The sequence below is a fragment of the Narcine bancroftii genome, chromosome 3, assembly GCF_036971445.1.
Source record: "Narcine bancroftii isolate sNarBan1 chromosome 3, sNarBan1.hap1, whole genome shotgun sequence".
NCBI lineage: Eukaryota > Metazoa > Chordata > Chondrichthyes > Torpediniformes > Narcinidae > Narcine > Narcine bancroftii.
Genome location: NC_091471.1, coordinates 195110334 through 195134698, shown reverse-complemented (window position 1 = coordinate 195134698; position 24365 = coordinate 195110334). Strand labels below are relative to the sequence as shown.

General features: G+C 39.9%; 1 protein-coding gene across 2 annotated transcripts in view; it reads left to right on the top strand.

The window, feature by feature from the left end:
- Positions 1 to 24365, top strand: part of LOC138757984 (5'-3' DNA helicase ZGRF1-like) — a 148338-nt gene that overhangs the window by 2484 nt on the left and 121489 nt on the right. Inside the window, exons 3-5 of one of the 2 annotated variants that reach the window (XM_069926199.1) lie at positions 14211 to 14270; positions 15871 to 16053; positions 16158 to 17580. In XM_069926199.1, coding sequence (XP_069782300.1) covers positions 14211 to 14270; positions 15871 to 16053; positions 16158 to 17580 — 1666 coding nt within the window. The remainder of the gene's footprint in view (positions 1 to 14210; positions 14271 to 15870; positions 16054 to 16157; positions 17581 to 24365) is intronic. The other variant, XM_069926200.1, reaches the window with a different exon arrangement.

Sequence of the window (24365 nt, the reverse complement as noted above, 5' to 3'; positions counted from 1 at the left end):
GTAACTGCTTCAATGACCGTTCCGGTTCCGTCAAATATATCAATACATCACCTTCAAATAAATTAATCAAATTCTTCATTCATAACCTTCATCCCTCTAATTTCATCATTTTGTCTAATAGTCTGAGCTAACGGTTCAATAGCCAACGGAAATAAGGCTAATGATAATGGACAGCCCTGCTGTTTTGAATGAGTCAACCTAAATGGTAAAGAAATCTGACCATTTGTCACCACCCTAGCAATCGGGTTCGTCTATAAAGCTTTAACCCAATCAATAAAAAAAAGGGCAGAATTTCAACTTTTCTAACACCTTAAATAAAAAATGCCACTCAACCCTATCAAAAGCCTTTTCTGCTTTCGGTATGCATTGACCAAAGTAATTAATCGAAAAATATTATCTTTTTTAAAAAAACTTTATTTAAAAGGTAAGTAAAAAGTATAACATGCAATCTAAAATTCAAACAAAGTAATTTTACAAAGATTTATATATAAAGAAAAACAAAACACAACAAACTTAAAAAAAACAAATAAAAATAACCCCTTCTCCCCCTCCCACCCCTTCAGCTAGCTCCCTTAAGAGGAGCCAAAAATAGAAATCATATATGTAAATTTTTAAAATAAATGTTAATGACAGTTCAAAATACATCCAATTGTATATATTTCAAATACAGAGACCACTTATCAACAAAAGAAGAATAATTATCATGTAAATTATAAATAATTTTTTCCTTAACAATACAAGCTTTCAATTCATTATGCCAGCATATTATATTAATTTCTGCATCATCTTTCCAAGTAGTAGCAACGCATTTACGCGCTACTGACAACACCAAACATACAAAGGCAATTTGAACTTTATCCAAACCCATTCTCCTTAATGAATACAAATCTCCCAACAAAAATATCGTTGGGATCAAAGGTAGTTTAAAATTATACAATTTTTCCAAAACTATTTTAATTTCTTGCCAAAATGGTTGGACTTTCACACAAGTCCAAACAGCATGTAAAAAAAGTACCAATACATAAACCACATCTAAAGCAAGAATCTGAACTACTAAACCCATATTTTCTTTTAACTTTTCCGGGGTCAAATACAATTGATGTAAAAAATTATAATTGACCATACCATATCTTACATTAGTCAATTTAATTACATTGTCCTGATGCATGTTCACCCAATCATCTTCAGGAAAAGTAAACACTAAATCAGTCTCCCATTTAAGTTTAGATTTTTCCCAATCTGGTTTATCCATATTGTCCTGTAATAAATTATACATAGCCCTTCTTTGGTATCTTAGAAGTCAACGATTCAAATTTTGACGAAGTAGGTAAATACATCTCTCTACCATAATTATCTTTTACCAAAGCCCTAAGCTGATAATACACAAATAAAGAATTTAAAGGTATTTCAAATCGTTCTCTCAAATGGATGAAAGAAATAAATTGTCCCTCTACAAAACAGTCCTGTATTGTCTTTATATCTTTAGAATTCCAAATCTTTAAATAACTATTAAACATTGAAAAAGGGATAAGCCAATTATTGTATAATGGAGTTAAAATTAATAATTTATCTTTCGACCCTAAAATTTATTTTTAAAAAATCCAAATATTTAATAAATGTTTCAGTATTGGCATATCATATTCCCATTTATATAAAAAAAAATATCAAATTCCAACAGAATATAAATTAATGTATCTCCATTCTAGGTAGACATGATATCTCCACCTTAGCCCAACTAGGAGGTTGATCCAAATCCATCAGTCTACTAATAAACTTCAACTGAGCTGCCTCATAATAATTTTGAAAATGTGGCAGTTGTAAGCCACCTAATGCATATTTCCAAGCAAGTTTGTGCAATGCTACTCGAGCTAATTTACCTTTCCACAAAAACTCTCGTACTGCTTTATTCAAATCCTGATCGAAGAATATTATCTGATGCATTTCTGTTCTTAATAAAACCTGTTTGATTAATATATATAAACTTAGGTAAGTATGTAGCAAGTCTGTTAGCTAATACTTTTGCTATAATTTTATAATCTACATTTAATAAAGAAATAGGTCTATATGAAGACACTTTTAATGGATCTCTATCTTTTTTTGGAATAACAGTTATTAAAGCACTTGAACAAGATTCTGGCAACTTCTGTTCTTCAGTAATTTGTTTTAACACATCTCCAAATACATTAGCTAAGTCATCATAAAAAAATTATAAAATTCCACAGGAAATCCATCGTTCCCTGGGGACTTTCCATTTGGCATTTCCTATATAGCTTCCTTGATTTCAAAATCTGTAAATGGAAATTCCAATTCCTCAATATCTTTCTCATCTAATACTGGTAACCTTAATTTAGATAAATAAGATTCAAAAGAACCATTATCCTGGTTCCCCTCAGAAGCATGTAATTTTTGATAGAATGAATAGAACTGATTATTAATTTCCTGAGGCTTATAGGTAATTATTGAATTCTTTTTAACGGCATTAATTGTCTGAGATGCCTGTTCAGCTTTCAATGACCAAGCAAGTACCTTGTGAGCTCTTTCTCCCAACTCATAATAACGTTGTTTAGATCGATTAATTGAATGCTCAAACTGATAAGTTTGTAAAGTATTATAGCGTAATTTCAATTTCGCTAAGGCAATTTTTTTTAATCTTCAGTCACATCCTTCTGAAAATCTTTCTCTAACTCAGCAATCTGATTTACCAACAATAAACTTCCTGCCATATATTGTTTCTTAACTTTCGTAGAATAACTAATAGCCTGTACCCTCAAATAATCTTCTAACACGTCCCATACTACAGAATGACTATCCATAGAATTAATGTTCTCAGTCAAAAATAAAGAGATATGCTCTTTAACAAAAGTAACAAACTTTGGTTTTTTAAATCTTTTCTTTGGCTTGGCTTCGCGGACGAAGATTTATGGAGGGGGTAAAAGTCCACGTCAGCTGCAGGCTCGTTTGTGGCTGACAAGTCCGATGCGGGACAGGCAGACACGATTGCAGCGGTTGCAGGGGAAAATTGGTTGGTTGGGGTTGGGTGTTGGGTTTTTCCTCCTTTGCCTTTTGTCAGTGAGGTAGGCTCTGCGGTCTTCTTCAAAGGAGGTTGCTGCCGGCCAAACTGTGAGACGCCAAGATGCACGGTTTGAGGCGATATCAGCCCACTGGCGGTGGTCAATGTGGCAGGCACCAAGAGATTTCTTTAGGCAGTCTTTGTACCTTTTCTTTGGTGCACCTCTGTCACGGTGGCCAGTGGAGAGCTCGCCATATAACACGATCTTGGGAAGGCGATGGTCCTCCATTCTGGAGACGTGACCCATCCAGCGCAGCTGGATCTTCAGCAGCGTGGACTCGATGCTGTCGACCTCTGCCATCTCGAGTACTTCGACGTTAGGGATGTAAGCGCTCCAATGGATGTTGAGGATGGAGCGGAGACAACGCTGGTGGAAGCGTTCTAGGAGCCGTAGGTGGTGCCGGTAGAGGACCCATGATTCGGAGCCGAACAGGAGTGTGGGTATGACAACGGCTCTGTATACGCTTATCTTTGTGAGGTTTTTCAGTTGGTTGTTTTTCCAGACTCTTTTGTGTAGTCTTCCAAAGGCGCTATATGCCTTGGCGAGTCTGTTGTCTATCTCATTGTCGATCCTTGCATCTGATGAAATGGTGCAGCCGAGATAGGTAAACTGGTTGACCGTTTTGAGTTTTGTGTGCCCGATGGAGATGTGGGGGGGCTGGTAATCATGGTGGGGAGCTGGCTGATGGAGGACCTCAGTTTTCTTCAGGCTGACTTCCAGGCCAAACATTTTGGCAGTTTCCGCAAAGCAGGACGTCAAGCGCTGAAGAGCTGGCTCTGAATGGGCAACTAAAGCGGCATCGTCTGCAAAGAGTAGTTCACGGACAAGTTTCTCTTGTGTCTTGGTGTGAGCTTGCAGGCGCCTCAGATTGAAGAGACTGCCATCCGTGCGGTACCGGATGTAAACAGCGTCTTCATTGTTGGGGTCTTTCATGGCTTGGTTCAGCATCATGCTGAAGAAGATTGAAAAGAGGGTTGGTGCCAGAACACAGCCTTGCTTCACGCCATTGTTAATGGAGAAGGGTTCAGAGAGCTCATTGCTGTATCTGACCCGACCTTGTTGGTTTTCGTGCAGTTGGATAATCATGTTGAGGAACTTTGGGGGACATCCGATAGAATAATACCTAGTGTCGCCGAGAATATTCTCCCAGAATCACAGTGCGGCTTTCGCGCAAACAGAGGAACTACTGACATGGTCTTTGCCCTCAGACAGCTCCAAGAAAAATGCAGAGAACAAAACAAAGGACTCTACATCACCTTTGTTGACCTCACCAAAGCCTTCGACACCGTGAGCAGGAAAGGGCTTTGGCAAATACTAGGTTTTTTAAATAACATTGCATTAAACCTCCATCTATACGACAAACGTACCACTTCTGAACTTTCACAGGAAAAAAATAATAATGAATGGTCCGATATAACTCTACTTTTATATTCGGCTTGCAGTGCTCTACCTTGTAGGTGTGCTGATACCAAAAAGAAATCAATCCTAGAAAACGAATCATGTCGTGATGAATAAAAAGAAAAATCTTTCTCTGTAGGATTAACCTTTCTCCAATTATCTACCAGATTTAAATCTTTCATCAATGCATTGATTTGTATTGCCATCTTTGATTTCCTTGTACTCTTCAGCTTTCTGTCCACTAAAGGTTCCAAAACACAATTAAAATCTCCCCCAACTAAAATATTTTCATTAGGTTGAGTTAACAGTAAAAAAAGCTTCTGAAATAAACCGCTCATCATCTATGTTAGGAGCATAAAGATTAAACAAAGTCCAAGATCCAGCAAAGATTTTACAGTTCACCCATAAAACTCTACAGCATTTCCCTTTGAAGATTCCAATTCAAATGGTAAATTTTTATGAATCAAAATCACCACACCTCTTGCATTAGTATTAAAAGAAGAAGCAAACACAGATCCAACCCAATCTCTTTTGAACTTCAAAATGTTCCTTTTCAGTCAAATGTGTTTCTTGTAAAAAGGCAATATCAATTTTCTTTTTTTAATATAAGCCAATATCCTCTTTCGCTTAATTGGATTATTTAATTCCTGAACATTAAAAGTTGCAAAATTTAAAGTAGACATTTTTACTAGCTACTAATATATTTACACTCTATAAAATAACTATCCCCTTTATAATTCTTCAAAAGCAAAAAAAATCCCACCCCTCAATAAACAAAAAACCCCAAAAAATAATTAAAAAAAAACCACCCAAAGGTAGTAACATCCTAAAAATCTGGGTGTGGTAAGCCCACTAGTGGTAGATGACAGTTAAAGCTTTCAGTATCATCCACCCCACCAGCCAGATACATATTCATTATGTAATTATGAACAATCAAATATAATAAATATATTCAACCCAATGATTCCAAACCGGATTCCAAGGTTGTTCCGGATCTTCAATGTCAAGAAGACTTTGTGTCAACTCTTTTTTTCTTTGCATACCCATTCCCATTTCTGTTTACCCTCCTCTTAGGAGACAATGATGAAGACCATCCATTTCTTCGCAACTGTGGCAATTAATTAGCAAAAACCAAGGCATCGTGATCATTCTCAAAAAATTGAGATTGAAAGTTTCCGTAAAAAACCTTCAACATTGCAGGATAACAAAAAGCAAACTTGTAGCCCTTTTGCCATAAGACATCTTTAGCTGAATTAAATTCCCGTCGTCTTCTAATAAGCCCTTGACTCAAATCGGCATTAAAAAAAACTATTATTTTGAACCATCAATGGGGATTGACTCTGCCGCACTTCCTGTACCTCCATTCGTAAAATAATTTCTCTATCTTGATATTTCAAGCAACGAATCAAGACCGCCCTCAGTTTTTGTCCTGGAAAGTGTTTTTTTCCTCAACGCTCTATGGGCCCGTTCCAGTTCCAAACCTTCAGGAATAAGCTCTTTACCCAGAACCCCTGGGATCCAATGTTTAAAAAAATTTATTGGATCGGAACCTTCAATGTCCTCTGGAAGACCAACTATTTTCACATTATTTCTTCAGCTTTGATTTTTCCAACAAATCAATCTTCTTCAATAAATCCATTTTTTTGAAACCCCCAATCTACAAAAGAACCTTCCACTTTTTCCATTTTTTTCTCTATTGCGTTCCACCTGATTTTGAAATTCAGAAAAGGCTGTTTCAATTTTTTAAAATGATCTTGTACAATATCAACAGATTTTATACATCTATTAATATCACTCTTAACCACAGTCATTTCTTGTTTCATAGTTGACATTTAATCACACATAGTATTCATTTTTGTTTTCACCTCATTTGTTTTCAAATCCTTGGGTCATTTGAGTTGACATTTGTTTTGACACATCGTCCATTTGGCAAGCAATCCCTTTTCCAAAACAGTGAACAGTGAGTCCAATCCAGATTCCATAGCCACTTTTTGAGGACTACCTTCTTTAACTGCAGGCTCCTCCTCCTGGGCAAATTCCAATGAGGTAAGTTCCTCTTCTTCAGTCACCATAGGTCCTTTGACTGTGGTTGCGGGTTTGGACACCCGACAGCCTACACTTTCTCCAAATGTTCTCGGACCCGGGATGCCCCACGCATGCCCGGCAGAACCGCTGGATGTGCAGGAGCGTCCTCCGACTTCACGTGCACACGTATCGGCAACGACCGAACTTATCAAAATGCCGGCGCCATCTTGCGACTGCAGGATTGGCGCCAAGGTCAAGCTTGAACGGGCAGGAGTCCTCTGAGGCATGGAGGCTCCAACAATGACTCCATGTATTTGGCTGTACAGGTAGGCCTCAGTTCTACACTTTTAAATGGTAGTTTCTTCTGAAGTTGAGTTAGATTTCTTCACATTAGTAGCCATAATGAATCACTGTTGTTCAAAAAGCTGTAAATATTATTTTTAACCATTTTTATAATTTAAAAAATCAGGTATTTAATAATCTAGCTGGGGAAAGGTGGAACACACGTCTTTCTTCTACGCCATCTTGCCACGCCCCCCTGTTTTGACACTGTCTGAATCAATATAAATTTTAAGAGAAAGTGATGATTATTTATTTGAATTAGCAGGATATTTAAGAGAAATAAATCAGTTCTCCTTGTGTGTTGAAATTTATTTTTTCATTCCTGCCTTCATACTAAATTTTCCACAACGTGAAGTGCATGATGGGATTTTTTTCATCACATGTCCAAGCTTTTTTGCATCTAGTTTTAATAGCCTACATTGCTGGTACATTATCAGGAACGGGCTTTTTTTCCCTGTCACAGGTCACCAGTACCTGTTGCAGTTTATAAGTATCTTCTCATCTGAAATTGCTTAACTCAGCACGAACAGAGTCAAGAAATCTGAGAATGCATAAGAAAGTGTGATAGTTATTAACTGAATTATCCTAGAAATGTAACTGACTCAGATGTGTGTTATTCTCAATATGTGGAATTAAATCATGAATCAATATGTTTTAATAATTAATGATTTTTTTTGTTTGTTTTCCCAATTGCTGAAATAAAGGTAGACTTATCTGCATCAGACTCAAGAATAGTGCACAATAATCTGAGACCACTTTCTTTATTAGTGTTTGGTTTTCTTTCTTAATTCATAACCATGCCAGGATTAGAATTTCACTCTGATTTTAACATAAGAAATAGGAGCAGGAATAGCCTGCTCTGCAATTTTGTACGATCATGTTTGTCCTGGCCTTGGACTCAGCTCCACTTCTGGTCTGCTTTCTATAACCCTTAATTCTCCAAATATTTCAAAATCTATCTGTGTATTAAAAACATTTATCAAGGCTTCATTTTGTGCTTCATTAGGCAGAGAATTCCACCGATTCACTACTCTGGCAGAAGCAGTTCCTCCTCCTCATGACCATCCTAAATCTCCTCACCCTAATCTTGAGGCTATGTCCTATTGTTCTAGTCTTGCCTGCCAGTAAAAGCAACTTCCCTGTTTTTACCATATCTATTTCTTTTGACAAAGGTTTTGATCAGAACAAATGTCAACTAAGAACAGAGAAGGTGATTTTGATCAATGGAGATGATGGGAATGTGGAGACTCTCCTCATAAGATGGAAGCAGGTGGTTCCATGTGTTTGAGTCTTGCATCTCATCTCCTGCCAGACTTGCATGACTGCAGTGACTTTTTAAAATCAAAATGTTAAATTTAGACATACAGCACAGTACAGACCATTTTGGCTTTGGAGCCTGTGCCGCCAAATTTACACCTAATTAACCTACACCCCCGGTACGTTTCGAATGGTGGGATGAAACTTGGGGAAAACCCACACAGACGAGGGAAGAACGAACAAACTCCTTCTAGTCAGCACGGGATTGGAACTCCGGTCCCGGTCGCTAGCACTGTAAAAGCATTACACTAACCATGCCACCCTAAGTGGCAAGAAGGTTGGGGAGCCTTAATCTGATCATTTGTGGATGACTTGGTGTATATCCCTGATTTTATCCTGATTGCTAGCTTTAATCTGAGACATAATGGATTAGCCTATGTAGATTCAGAGGAAGAGGGTTGAATGAGCTGTAAAGGGAAAGCAGCTAATTGAACATTCTGATTTTTTTTTTAATTTAAAAAAAAAATCTAAGCATCCTCCCCTCATCCTTCTAAAGTAGAATGGGTATGATCCCAAATGACTCAATTTCTCTTCATAACCACTTAATTTCTGGAGTTAACCTGGTGAACCTCCTCTGTAATGCCTCCAACGCCAGAATATCCTTTCTCAAATAGAGTTCAGAATTCCACACAGTACACCAGGTGTGGCCCCACCAGTTACAGCAGGATATCCTCATTTTAAATTCAATCCTTTTAGCAAAGATTCAAGATTCCTTTATTGTCAAATGCTAACACACAAAATTTGCCAACTTTTGCCAGCCTTAAAAGCACATCGAGGTTCTACTAGCTTCACCCGGTGTGCTCAATAAAGGAGAAAGAGAAGGAAAATAGTCCCTTCAGAGGCACTATGTCTGTGGAATTGCCTCACATTTCTACAACTTCTGCAGCCACACAACCCCCTTCCAATCCATTGGCAACTCCAAGCTCTGAAATCCAAACCTCCGATGCCATCAGGAAACCTTCAGGGCCCGAGGCCCCTTTGGGAGCCCTTCATGCTGTCTGCATCCCCTTTAATCCTGATCCTAATACCTGATTCCAATAACCCGATCTCCAGCAGCCCATAGTCTGGTGTGAGTTCCTCAGGTGCCAGTCTCCAATCTCCAATCACCCACAGCTTGGTGTGAGTCCTTTGGTTGCCAACAGCTTGCGAACTGTGCAGGTCCTTCAGCCACTGAGTGCTTTGCTTGTCTGCTGCCATGGTCTCATTCCCTGATGGGTCTTCCAGGCTTCTCCTCAGTGGTGGGGTGTTCTTCCACTTGTGGTGTCCTGTGCTAGTCTGCTCATCCCGCAGAGTCTGTTGCATTAGTTGTGTGGTCTGCTGCCAATCATCGGTGCTGCCATCTTGGGCATAGACTTCCATGGTTTCTAGATGTTTTTTAAAAAAAGCATAGTCCCTTTAACAGCCAGTTTAAAGCCTGCACGGGGTCATCGACATCAAAACCTGGCAGTAGGACCCTGCGGAGCAGAGCTGTGTTTCTGATCCTTACTCTCCCGGGTTTGCACCAGTGGCAGTACTGGTGTTACAGCAACTCCATCAGGCCAACATCCCTTTATCTCCTTGATAACCTACAAACTAACCTTCTGTGATTAATATACAAACACTTGTGGGTTCCTGCATAACAGCATGCTGCAATTCTTTATCATTCAAATAGTATTGTGATTTACTATTTTTCATTCCAAATTGGATGACTTCATATTTACTAACATGAAGTCCATCTGCCAGACTCTTCCCCATTCACTTTGTGGGATCAGCACTGATCCCTGCAGCACCTACTAACCACTGATTACTAACCATTTATTCCACCTCTGCCTTCTATTGCTTAACCAATCCTCCATTCTTTTTTTTTTTAATTTTTTATTTTTCACACCATAAATCACATTAGCCATGATATACACTATTTCTTTTTCACACATATACAGTGACTTTTTCTCCCCCCCCCCCCCTTTCCTCCCAAACCACCCCCCCACCCCCCCCCCCCCTCATCCATTTTAGGTATACAATCTAGGTTGCATTAAGCCAGTCAGACAATGTTGTCATTCAACAAAATTACACCAGAAATTCTACTGAGTCCATTCTTTTCTTTCCTTCTCCTTCCATCAACTTAGGTAATGTTTGTCCCCGGTAGGTTTTCGCTATTGTATTTAATGTAAGGCTCCTATACTTGTTCGAATATTTCAATATTATTTCTTAACCTATATGTTATTTTTTCTAATGGAATACATTTATTCATTTAAATTTAGTAGTTTCTTCCTTTTAATTTGGTTATGTATTCCATTAATATTTAAAGACATATAGTTCAGCGTAGCCCTTTTATATTTTGTTTATCTTCTCTTTCCGTTTTTCCATCATTACCTTTCCTCCTTTTCCATTTCTGTTTTCTTATTTTCAACTCTTTATAAGACAACATTCCTACAACATCCAACATTTTCCTTATTCTCCTATTTCTATCTTATTTATCCCCAATCTCCCCTTCCCCTCCTGAGTTGTCCTTTATCCCTTGTCGGACAACCACATCTCCCCTCTCCATTTGGATTTGCGAATCCACTCGCAAGCGTCAACTGATTTTGCAGTGGCCGCTATTTCCCCCCACTCCGCCTCCCCCAGAAAAGATTTCACTTTTCATATGTCACAAAGGTCACTCTTTTAATTCCCTCCTTATTCTCTCTATTCCATTACCTTCCCTTATTAATTCTTGTCTATACTATCTATATTTTCCTCTTAGTACAGATACATTCATGTATGCTCATTGTCTCTATTCACTCTTATACCTCTTTACCCGCATACATATCAATCGTGATCATTTTTACTCTCATTACCCGTCTTCATCCCTCAGTCTATTTTTGTCTTTACCCACATACATATCAATCGTGATCATTTTAACTCTCATTACCCGTCTTCCTCCCTCAGTCTATTTTTGTAATTGTTCTGCAAATTTTCGTGCTTCTTCTGGATCCGAGAATAGTCTGTTTTGTTGTCCTGGAATAAATATTTTCAATACCGCTGGATGCTTTAGTATAAATTTATACCCTTTCTTCCATAAAATCGCCTTTGCTGTATTGAACTCTTTTCTCTTCTTTAGGAGTTCAAAACTTATATCTGGATAAATGAAGATTTTTTGTCCTTTATACTCCAGTGGTTTGTTGCCCCCTCTTACTTTTTCCATTGTCTTCTCCAGTACCTTTTCTCTTGTAGTATATCTTAGGAATTTTACTACAATAGATCTTGGTTTTTGTTGTGGTTGTGGTTTAGAGGCCAATGCTCTATGTGCCCTTTCTATTTCCATTTCTTGCTGTAGTTCTGGACATCCTAGGGTCTTAGGGATCCACTCTTTTATAAACTCCCTCATATTCTTGCCTTCTTCATCTTCCTTAAGGCCCACTATCTTTATGTTATTTCTTCTGTTATGGTTTTCCATTGTATCTATTTTTTGAGCTAGTAGTTCTTGTGTCTCTTTAGTTTTTTTATTAGATTCCTCCAATTTCTTTTTTAAGTTCTCTACCTCAATTTCTGCTGCTACTGCCCGCTCTTCCATCTTGTCCATTTTCTTTCCCATTTCTATTAAGGTCATCTCCATTTTATTTATTTTCTCTTCTGTGTTGTTTATTCTTTTTCTTAAATCCTTAAATTCCTGTGTTTGCCATTCTTTAAATGACTCCATGTATCCTTTAATAAGAGCAAGTATATCCTTTACCTTGCCTTTCTTTTCTTCTATTTCACTGTACTCTTCCTCTTCCTCTTCTTCTTCCTCTGGGTTGACCATCTGTTGTTTCTTTGGTGCCCTTTCCTCCTCTTCTTTCTTGTTTCTATTGTCTTCTGTGGTCTCTTCTTGCTGCAGGTGTTCTGCAGCTGTCGTTGCCGGCTGTGGAGATCGACTCCCCAGCTGGTCCCCCCTCCCGTCGGTGTGTTTTTTTTCATTTGCATCCTCGCGCATGCGCGGTTGCGCACTTTTACTCGGCTCTGCGAGCCATTTTTGTAGTCCATTATTTACCGACCTGAGGGAGCGGGTTTCTCTCTCTGCAGCGGGCCTCTTCGGACAGGTAAGGCCTTCACCTTTTTCCTCCTTTGTCTTCTCTTCCTCTCTTCTTACCGTTGCTTTCGATTTTTCTTTTTTTGTCGCCATCTTCTTTCCACCTTTATACTCACTTTTCTGTAACTTTTATTTCTGTGCTTTGTGTTTTCCTTTGTTTTTTCCGACTTTTCTGGAGAGGGCTGGAGTTCACCGTCCGGCCACTACTCCATCACGTGACTCCTCACCAATCCTCCATTCTTGATAATATATGTGATCCCACCATTAGAACATCCCTCTCCACCTTCTCCAGGGACCACTCCCTCTGTGACTACCTTGTCCACTTCTCCCTTCCCACCAGTCATCCCCTTGGTACCTACCCCTCTGATCGCAGCAGATGCTCTCTTGTGCCCACACTCCTCCCTCACTATCATTCGGGGCCCCAACAGTCCTTCCAAGTGAATCTTGTGAATCTGCAGTGGTCATCTTCTGCATCTGGTGCTCCCGTTGTGGTCTTCTCGACATCGGACAGAGTGGGCACAGACTGGGAAATTGCTTTGTTGAGCACCTCAGCTCTATCTGCCACAATAGTGTGGATCTCCCAGTGGCCACCCAATTCCCTTCCCATTCCCTTGCTGACATGTCTGTCCATGGTCTCATGCACTGCCAAACTTAGACCATCCACAAATTGGAGGAACAACACCTCATCATCTGTCTAGGCACCCTCCATCCGATGATATTAATATCTAATTTGACTTTGATTAAACCTCCACCCTTCTTCCCCGTCACCTTCCACCACTCTCTCTCTCTCTCTCTCTCTCCCCCCCCCTCCCTTCTCCCTTCTCCCTCTGTCTCCTTTCACACAGACAAAATCAATTCTCATCTCTCCCCTTATCATATCCAATTAATACCTTTTGTTGGTCTGGACTCCTCCCATAGACAGCACTTGTCTCTATTCTGAAATTTCCTGTATTTTGCTTATTCCTTGAAGAAGGGCTCAGGCCAGAATTCCTCTAGCATTTAAGTGTGTTTATACTACAATCACAGAGACTGTAGAGTTTTATATTTCAGATACTTTTGATCATACATTACTCCAACTTCATGCATTCTGTTTGTCTTTTGGGCAATACCTTATTGAGGACCTGCAAATCGAAGTACACATCTACCTGTTCCTTTCTTATCTACTGTGCATGTTATAATCCTCAAAGAACTCCAGTAAATTAGATAAATGAAAACTGCCCTTTCTAAATCCATGCTGCATCTGCCTTCTTGCTCACTTTATCTCTGTATATCCTGCAACTTTTTCCTAAATATTAGCTTTAACCATTTTCCCAACAATGGACTTTAAGCTAACTGGCATATAGTTACCTACCTTTGTCCACCTTTTTTTAAACAATGGCATTACATTTGCTGAGACCTGCCCAAATTCCAGACAATTTTGATATACTTCCAATGACTTCTTTCAGTACCATGGGTTGCATTCCAGACCAGTAGACCTCATCTACCTTTTAGCCAATTAATTTGCCTTTTTATTGATAGCAATTGTATTGAAGACCTCATCACCTCCTTAACGTCACTCTCTGGCATGTTACCTGCATCTTGCACACTGAAGTCTGACAAAAAATACTTGTTCAAGGTCATGGCCATTTCAAGTCCAACCTTTTGTTTTTGAGATCTCAAAATAGTGAAGATTTATTACAAGTGAATGTATTACTTTTTGGATTCTTAAACCAGATTATTGTTTCATTATTTATTTATGTTGGTGTCAATAATTATTGGGGAAAATAAAATTTTGGAGACCAAAGTCAATTTTTTAATGTGGAAATAGAATATTGGAAATATCCAATAAGAAGACAGGAATAAAGATAATGCCCAACCCACCTCAGTCTGAAAACCCTCAGAACTCCTTCAGTTATAAATAAGTGGAGTTGTTCAAGTAAACCGGTACGGACTTGAAGGGCCGACATGGCCTGTTTCCGTGCTGTATATGGTTATATGGTTATATGTTTCCCGTCGATGACCTATCATCAGGGCTTTTGCTTTCCTTTCAGGCAACTTTGTATGATGATAAAGGACTTTGTCTGGATCACATATATATCAGGTTTGAAGAGGTGATCTATTTTAAGTAATTTTTTTTCATCTCTATTGGAATGTTTTATTTGTTATGATGCTATACTTGATTTACTTTATTTGATTATACCTGGAAGAGTGGTTATATCCATCAACAAAGCTAAGGTTTTTCATTCCAAATGATTTTTCAGAGGTTATAAGGGAGTAGTCAATAAGAAAATGTTCTATTTGCAGATGAAAAAAAATAAATGGGGACCAATATAGTTATTAACAAATACAACATGATGTGCTTTCCTTAAAAATGATCAGAATTTGGATCTGAAAACCACAGGGGGAAACTGAGGTAAATATGTAGATTAGATCTAGTTAATAGCAATTAAATAGCATATGAAGGAGAAATGAATGTGCTAATATATTGATCAGGTTAAATGAAGAGAAGTGAGAGGAGGATTCTGTAGGACATAGCAGCCAGATACATTGATTTCCTAATTTGTTTTCGTGCTGTAAATGTTTTGCAATATATATTCTATTTTACCACCATGTCTTGAACCCTCTGTTACGTCTAGTTATATTGCCAGGTGAACAGAAATTTTACCCCTTTATATATTTCAAAGCTCTTGTGGTCAGTCCTTTACATCAAATCAATTCTCCAGCCATTGACTTCATGCTTGTCATTGCCCACTCTGAAGTTATAGCTGTGGCATCATCATCCCCATCAATCCAATCCTTGCAATGGAATGGAAATTTTGACGTTTATAACATTGTTCCCTGCATCCGTTCACACAGTGCAGAAATTTCTAGAATTTCTCTTTTACTTCTGAGATTGACAATTCTAATTTTTTTCTGGGAAACCTCAAGTTATCTACTTTCTATAAATGAGCTTATCTAAGCCTATTCTTTTTGAAAACTCTTCCTTATCTCTTCCCTCCCTAGCTCTAATTTTCTCTGACACTGTGTAACTCTCCTGGGTAAGCATGCTCCTCCATTTATGGATTCTTTATTATCTTTGAATCTAGTTGTTCCACTATCGTGGTTAATTGTCCAATGGTCTCGATCCCATGGTCTAAACTTTTCTCCAGTAACATTTCTGCACCTCCACTTCAAAATATACTGCTTCCTCAAACTGTACTCCTCCGATTAAGCATTGATAGCCCAGAATGAAATTTTGTTTGGTGCTCTAGATAGATCATGGAATTATTTTGGAAAGTTAAAGATTCTTCTAAATACATAGACAAATAGAGGCAAGAGTAACCCATTTGGCCTTTTATTTATCATTTAGTGTAACCTTGGATGATCATGCATCTCACTAAAATAGTTTTGTTCAAAACTCATGTCCATGATTGTCTTTATCATTTAGAAATTTAACCACTTCCTTCTTAAATATGGTCAGCAACTTGGCCTCTATGTACTCTGTGGTAATGAATTCCACTGGTTTAATACTCTTTAAGCAAAGACATTTCTCATCTCAATTCAAAGTATCTTGCCCCTGTATCTTGAGACTGATCCTATTATTCTAGACAACCCCACAAGGGGAAATACCCTTTTAGCATCCTGTCTGTCTAGTCTTTTGAGAATTTTTAATGTTTCAATTAGATCCCCTCTCTTTCTTCTTCCAATTATATAAATTTGTATTTTTGGTAGATAAAACCAGGCAAGGAATTTGAAAGTGATCGATATTTAATTTCTGTAGAAGAAGAAAAAATATCTTTGGAAAAGGACACTAATTGCATCAGTCAAGAAGCCACAAAAATTATAACAACTAATGTAATTCTTTCAAATTCAACTCGATGCCACTTGCCTGTGGGTCTGAAACGCAAGTACACTGTATGTATTAAATTTGATATTACTTTGCAGTGCGCTTTATTTTTATTTAAGCTACTCATAGTTACTGAGTATATGTTTTAATTCTGCTTTGTGTACTATTACAGGGCTTCCAAGGACCTCGGGAGATTTTAAAGAAACTGACAGTAGAACAGAATGATGTACCATGCATAATAACTAAAATCCAGCAGCCAAGCTCCTTACCCCCTCAGCTTTACACAGCTTCACCTCTTTTTTCTACCATATGCACCAAGGAAACCTCAAGTTGTTCTCTTCTACAAGAGGAATCTCCAGAAACCAAAAAAGGAGATTCAACAAGCATAACCACTTTAAATTCCAATTTACCTGCCTCACTGGCACAGAGTCATAACTGTAAATTGAGGGACAGTGAAAAAATGAATATTTTTTATTCTACGGGTGCTGAATTTACTTCAATGGCTTCCAGTCCAGAAGGCTATTCCCATGGTAATGGAACACATGAGAATAGGAGAAGCAAATCTCAAATTTTAGCATTGCTTGACAGAAAAACAGAGTCGAGCTGCAATATTTTGGAAACGCCTGAACTTAATTCACAGAAGCCTTTCACTAGCCCTTCCATCACATGTTCAGTAAATGTATCTGACCATCATGCTGGCTATTCTCTTGATGGAAAGGCAGAACCTAGACTGGGACAAAATCATGATGTGGAATGGCTTACAGATTGCAATTTAACTGGAAATTTGTCTGAAGGCTTGGGGAGAGAATGCTCTTTGAATATTCAAGAAATCCAACAAAAATGTGAGAAAGAAGATTCAATTGATCCAAGTACAAGTGAGCTGACTAAACCGAAGGAGATTTGTACAACTGTCAGTGAAACATTGGGCGATGATGTTTGCAAAGCAAAAAAATGTTTTATCAACTTTGGTAATACATCTATGGAGTTGCTTTCCACCACGGACAGTGACCAATCTGAGCAAGCAGTTGTACAAGTAGAAATGGGTACCAAGAATACTAATGCTTTTGTTGATATAAACTTTGATCTACTAGGTGAATTGATTTCAGAGAAAAATGGAACAACTACTACGTGTGAAAATGAAATGTTACTGCAAAGATCATTGAACACACACTGCACCTTTTCAAAGTCTATTCCAGCACTTTCCATTCATTCAAGTATGGAAGTACATCAAGGTGACAATATAGAATTGGAAACTCACATACCTGTTGCTGAAGTGATGGATTTGGAACCAAGTTTCCATGGAAAGAATCTAAGTGGAATTAAATCCAGAACACTTCCAAACATTGCATCAGTAAAACATTCTTCAGATGCTTGGAAAAACTCTATAAAAGAATCAAAAGATCCTGGATCAAAAGTTGATGACTGTTTTTGTAATCACTCTTCAAAAGACACCATCTCATTGTTAAAATCTTTATCTGAACATAGCACTGCAATAGAAAGCTTAGAAACGCTTAATGCACAAAAACATTTTGAAGACACTTCAATTAATGGGAACTTGGAACAGCCATTTGAGTGGTCAGAAGGAATAATTGGGGGTAAGAATGTGGAACTCATGTAATCACAAGAATAAGAAATACAGTAAAGCCTTGTTAGAACGCGGTAGTTGGGGTCCAAGATTTCATTACAGCCGAGTCGTGGAACAGATGCATGATTCAGGAAGCAGGAAAACAGAATACTGTGACTCTAACCCTATAATAAGACCTTTAAACTCCTTTATCTGGAACCCTTGGGGGATAGTGTGTTCCGGATTTCAGAAAGCCAGATTTAAGCCCATCCGAATTGTGCTGCCATATCCACACCCACCCCCTTCCAGTCACGCTACCGGTCTCCCACCACACCCCCCGTCCGCCCGACTCACTGCCGCCCCCCCCCGCCCGCCCGACTTGCGCTGCCGGTCTCCCCCGCCCGCCCGACTTGCGCTGCCGGTCTCCCCCGCCCGCCCGACTTGCGCTGCCGGTCTCTCCCGCCCGCCTGACTTGCGCTGCCGGTCTCCCCCGCCCACCCGACTTGCGCTGTCGGTCTCCCCCCCCCCCCCTCGCCCGCCCGACTCGCGCTGCCAGTCTCCCCCCGCCCGCCTGCCCAACTCACACCGCTGGTCTATTGCCTGCCCGACTAGTGTTGCTGGTCTCCCCCCCCCCCCCGCCCATCACAAGAATCAGTTTTTGAGATTGTGGCTGTTAGGCAACCTAAAATCAATGTTTGGGATCCACAGACACCCGTGCATAATGAATTGCGTTCTAATGAGATTTCACTGTATAAGCCTGTTCAGCTGTTCAATAAGATTGTGGCTATCTTTCACCATGGTTTTTTTTCTAATGAATTCTATATCCTTTTATTCCTATGCTCAGAAACATTCTACACAGACCTCTTGGATTGAGAATGGGAGCAGTTCGCTCCTGTGTCAAAATTTCATACCTTGTGCTTATTGGCCAAACCCTTTCTTTGAGCTTGAGATCCAGATACTCTTGATATCAATGCATCAGTGACTACTTTTTCATTCTTCCAAGTTTGAGTGCATGCCCAATCTACTTAACTTCTGATGTCAAAATTTATCAATCTAGGAATCATGTTTATAAATATTTGCCAGCATATTATTCTGTAAATGGGGAGTCTAGACCTCTACACAGTGTTCCTGATACAGTCTCACAAGGTATATGGTGGGACAATTGAGGAACAATTCGAAGAGGGCTCAACAAAAATACATTCCAATTATAAACAATTAAATACAAGAATATTAGGGTTAGGTGGAGACAGCCTTGAAAACTAAGGAAGGAGTAATGGGAAAGATAATTGTTTTTAAAGTTTTCCCAATGCAAGCAATAAAGAAAGAAAAGATAGTTTATGAAAGTAACTAGCACAATATCAAACAGTAAATGTTTTTATAATTATATGAAGCAGAAGATGGTAGTGAGAGTGAACATGGATCCCTTTAAAGATGCAAAGGGGGAATTCATTTTGGGTGAAGTCTTGAACAATTATTTTGTGTTAGTCATGTCGTATCGCGCTGTGAAGACTGTTAAGGTTGCAGTGGGAGGTGAGGAATTAATGCACTCATTGTCACAAAAGAGGTAATGCTGAACAACTCATAGGTCTAAAGGAAGATGAGTCCCTCTGGTCCTGATGAAATGCATTCCGAGGTACTGAAAGAAATGGTAGATGTGTTTCAGGTAATTAACCAAAATCCCCTGGACCCTGGGCCCCAATTATCATGTCACTATTGATGTAAGCAGGAGGCCCATTAACTTTATGTCTGCAGTTTGGAAATGCCAAAACCATCATTCAAGAAATAGCGAGACATCTGGATAGATGGCTGTTGAGTAGTTGGTAAACAATAACTCCACGTTCAATCATAGGAAGGTTCAAACGGGATGCTCTATTAGGCTCTTAACTGTGTATATCTTGCAGCCATGGAGGAGGGCCTTTGACAAATACTAAAACGTCACATAATGATGCCACACACGTAAATCATTTGCATACATTATACTCCACCCTCCTAAGCTTTCTCATCCTATGACAGAAATATCTCGCTTCCCACAATAATGTTTCTTTACCCCCCCCCCACTTTATAGGAAACTAGATTAACTATCCATGTACATGCATTACACATTACCCATTTACATTTAAAAAAAAAACTCCGAACATTACATTGCAAGAATAACTTAACTATATTTTCAATCTTCAGCCGTTTATTACATCTCTGCAATAAGCCTCGTTGGTTTTCTCCTTATCCTGCCAGAACGTCTTAGTAGCTTGGTAGCCTGGGGCACAGACTCTTCTGAATTTTTGTCAAGTCCCTCGGGTTCTGGCGTCTCAGATTCTGAAATCTCTTCTCCCTGGCTGCGACAGTGGCGATTGTACCTTGTCTCCAGGTTCAGAAGATAGCTCTCCTGCTTCTTGATGATCTTGCCACAGTGTTCGTTCAGCAGTAGATGGCACAATGCGGACTTGTTCCTTGCATCGCGTGCAGCAGACAAGTCGAAATCTGCCCTTCTCATTGGGTCAATGTGGCCTTTCCACACACGGCTGTCATCCATGCTGACATGTATGCCTTGGGTGCCATGTGCTCAGCATTTATATCTCAATGCCAGGTTCCTTCCACCTTGAATCTTTCACCAGTACTTGATCACCTGGGTAGAATTCTTACAAATTCTGCCTCTTGTTGTGGTGTCGCTTCTGATCATTCTACTTGACTTCTACTGTAGTTTCCACACTGGGTTTAATCAGGGACAATCTCGTGCAAAGTTCGCGACCCAGGAACAAACTGGAAGGTGTTTGTCCTGTGGTTGGGTGCTTTGTTGATTGATATGACAGCAGAAAGCCGTCCAGACACTGCTGTGTGCTGCACCTCATGCTTTTGCTGGCACTCAACAAACACTTGAACAATTAGACTATTTGCTCTGCCACCCCATTGCTTGCAGCATGGTAGGGTGCAACTAGCACTTGGTTCGCACTGCTCTTCTCCATGAAACTGTGGTCCATTGCTGCTCACAATTTGCTGTACATCAGCACTCCGATGGTTGCACTTGCTGTTGTTTGAGTCTGGCAACTTGGAATGTGCATCCACAATGACTAGGAAGTCCTGTTTCTCCTTCTGAGCAAAATCAATGTGGATTACGACTCCATGGACTTCTTGGCCAGATCCATGGCATCAACAGTGCCACTATGGAACAATGCGAGTTTGTTAACTAGTCCCTCAATGTCCCTGTCAATGTTCGGTCACCGCATGATTTCTTTCATCCGTACTATTCCTGGATGTGATGTGATGTGTGATTTTCCAGCAAAATGCCTTCTTGGAGCCATTGTGGAATGACTACCCTGTATCCCCAGAGGATGCAATCATGCTCCACTGTTAACTCATAATGTTGATGTATGAATGGCATCAACTGCTCATTGTGGACATCATTAGGCCAATTCCTGGTCTTGACTCATCTGAGCACTTGTAACAATATCCGGATCTGTCTGCGTCCTCTTTGTCATATCATCACTCATAACTGGTAAATTTTCGCAATATTGTACAAGGCATCATCACCTGTCTCTGTCTCGGGTAGTGAGAGCATCTGCCACTACGTTGTCCTTCCCAGCCACAAACTTCAACTCGTAGTCAATAGCAGACAGTATGATAGCCCATTGCTGCAGTCTCTGAGCAGCCAGTGCTGGAATTGATGTCTTTGGACCCAAAATCCTTTTCAGTGGTTTATGATCCATGCAAATGATGAATTTTCGTCCATACAAACAAGTTCTGAACATGATAGCTAATGCCTCCTTGTACGTAACCTTATGGTTGTTCAAACTTCTTGATGCATAGGCAGTCGGTAGGCATCTTCCTTCATCATTGATATGGCAAATGACTGCTTCTATGTTATAGGGAGAGGCATCTGTACTCAGCTCCACCATCTTTAAAATGGTCAGCAGTGTGTCTGAATTGATTGCCTTCTTCACAGTGTTGAACGACTCCTCACACTGGATCCCCTTTGCTGATGGCTTCCTTCCCATATAGATTACTTAATCTTGCATGAACGAGCACTCTCACACTTGATAGTAAGATGGTACTTGGAGAATCATGCGAATAGCTCATCATCAGCTCCGGAGACGAACACATTGTCCCTGATTGCGCAGACACCCTCTAATCCAGCTAACACTTGCTCAATGAAACGTTGCCATATTGCAGGAGTGGATGAGATCCCAATTGGAAGCCTGGTGTATGAGAACATCCCCCAATGCATGTTGATGGTCACTAACCTTTGTGATTTCTCATCCAGCAGAATCTGCTGATAGGCACATGAGATCAATCTTCGAGAACTTCCCTCCTACCAACTTGCTAACTCTTCTGTTGGAGTGGGAATCGGGTACTGATCACAATGAATGTTCTTGTTGACAGTTATCTTATAATCACCAAACAATCTAACTCATCCATCCACTTTAAGAATGCACAGTAGTGGGGTTGCCATTCACTGAATTCAACCAGAACAATCACCCCTTCACGTTGCATGCAATCCAATTCCTTTTCAATAGCGGGACATAGAGCATACAGTACATTGCGGGCCTTATGGAAAACAGGAACCACATTCTCCTTAACATGGAGTGTTGCCTTGAATTCCTTCACTGTACCCAACTCTTGCCTGAATACGTCTGTATACTGGTAGCACTGATCCAACATCTATGCTGATAGCATGCTGTCCTCGTGAAAAGATCTTTGACCAATCTAACTGGAGCTCAGGTAATCACGAGTGTCCTAACAAAGGAGGTGCATTTCTGTCAGCCAGGACTACCACCAGAGGAAGTACAGTACCTTCTTCTGTCCCTGGTAGCATACATTGGCTGAAATTTCTTCTGCTACTTCCAATTCATTACCCAATTAACTTCTCCTTGGTTCAAGAGGTCAATGCTTTAATTTCTCTTTATAATCTCGGAAATTGATGATAGACACCACTGCCCCCGTTTTAAATTCCATCTCCAGGTCCTGTCCTTTCACTTGCCACACCACCTTGAATGCCACGGTTGACGACTTCCAATCAACGTTAAACAAACTCTCCACAAAACTGCTCTCATCAACTTGCTTGATGGATCCATTTCCTTTTTTGTGCCCTGGTGCCGCCTTGCCTTGTCCTGATTGAAGAGGTCTTGCCCTGGACTGACCTTGTTCAGCAGGTTTAACATGACACTCTGATCAAAGATGTCCCGTCTTCTGTCATTGATAACAAGTTGCATTTTTGTATCAACACTGATCTCGTGATTGATCCGACATACCACAGCAATCACTCCTCTTCTTCACCCATGCTGAAGAACTGGACTGCCTACCTTTTGATCCCTTGGATAACTGGTTCATCATTGTTCCTTGCCATGTCCTTGGCATTAAGGACTGCCGCTTCAGCCAGCACCACTTCCACGGCTTATGCAAATGAATAGTTCTTGGCTCGAAGTTTCTTCTGAATGCTGTTAAATGCCAAGCCACCAACGAATCAATCCCTCAGCGCCTCCGTCATTTGCACATCTGAAAACTCGCAATGCAACACCATTTTCTTCAAATGCGAAACGTACTGTGATTATACTTTGGTCAGGAGCTTGTGATATATTATAAAAGTTAAAACTCTCAGTCACTGCCAATCTCTTGGGACAATAATAATCTCTTAGCAATGTACACAGTTCACCAAAACTCTTTATTAGTCAGTTTGTATGGAAATGCCAAATCTCACAGCATTTGGTGCAGCTCGTCCCCAACACTACTTAGTAAAAATGGCTCAACGTTTAAATGCATTGCGCTCAGTATTGTCTATGTCCAAAGCAACAAGAAACTGCTCTAATCTATCTATATAGGAATCCATGTTCCCTTCCTGAGGTTTAAACTGTTCAAAAATCCAAACCATCTGCAACTCCATTAACAACACTGTGTTCGTCTAGTACATGTATCCAATGTCCGATTTTAAAATTACAATTCTCTTTAAACTAACATTCCAACATGTGAGTAATATCTCATTAGTATCCAGTATCAGGAAATGTTCGCATCGGATGCAGTGCATTCCATTCTTAATGGCCTTCTCTGGTTGTTTCTTTTACCCAAATAAAATGCACAAACTTGCCTTTTCTTCTCCTCTATACTTCCTTCGCCAGCCAACAAACAGGTGAGACTTGATGTGAAGCAGACCGTAGCTTTGCAGCATGCCGACACAGTAGAAAATAAATCAGCGCGAAACTCACTCCCACACACATCTGCAAACTTCACCTTCCCATTCAAAATTTCAGTCCAGCAGCATCCAGGGACTTGGTGAAATTACTGAAGGAAACAGATAATTTGATAGATATTCAGATCCAGAAGCAAGAGGTTGTGAGCAAATTGTTAGAACTGAGGCCTGATAAGTCCCCTGGGCCTGATGGGCTGCATCCCAAGGTGCTTAGAGAGGTTGCTCTGGAAATTGTGGAGGCACTAGTTGACATTTTCCAAAGTTCTTTAGATTCCAGGGAAGTGCCTGCAAACTGGAGAGTGGCTGATGTTGTACCACTTTTTAAGAAGGGAGGGAGAGAGAATACAGGAAATTATAGACTGGTCAGCCTGACGTCGGTGGTGGGGAAGATATTGGAATCCATCATTAAAGGAGAAATAGGAGAACACTTAGGAAGGAATAATAGTATCGGTGCTGGTCAGCTTGGGTTCCTTAAAGGAAATTCTTGCTTGACTAATCTCCTGGAATTTTTCGAGGACGTAACAAGGAGGGTGGACTCTGGAGAGCCAGTGGATGCGATGTACTTGGACTTTCAGAAAGCCTTCGATAAAGTCCCACACAGGAGGCTAGTTTGCAAAATCAAGGAGCATGGCATCGAGGGT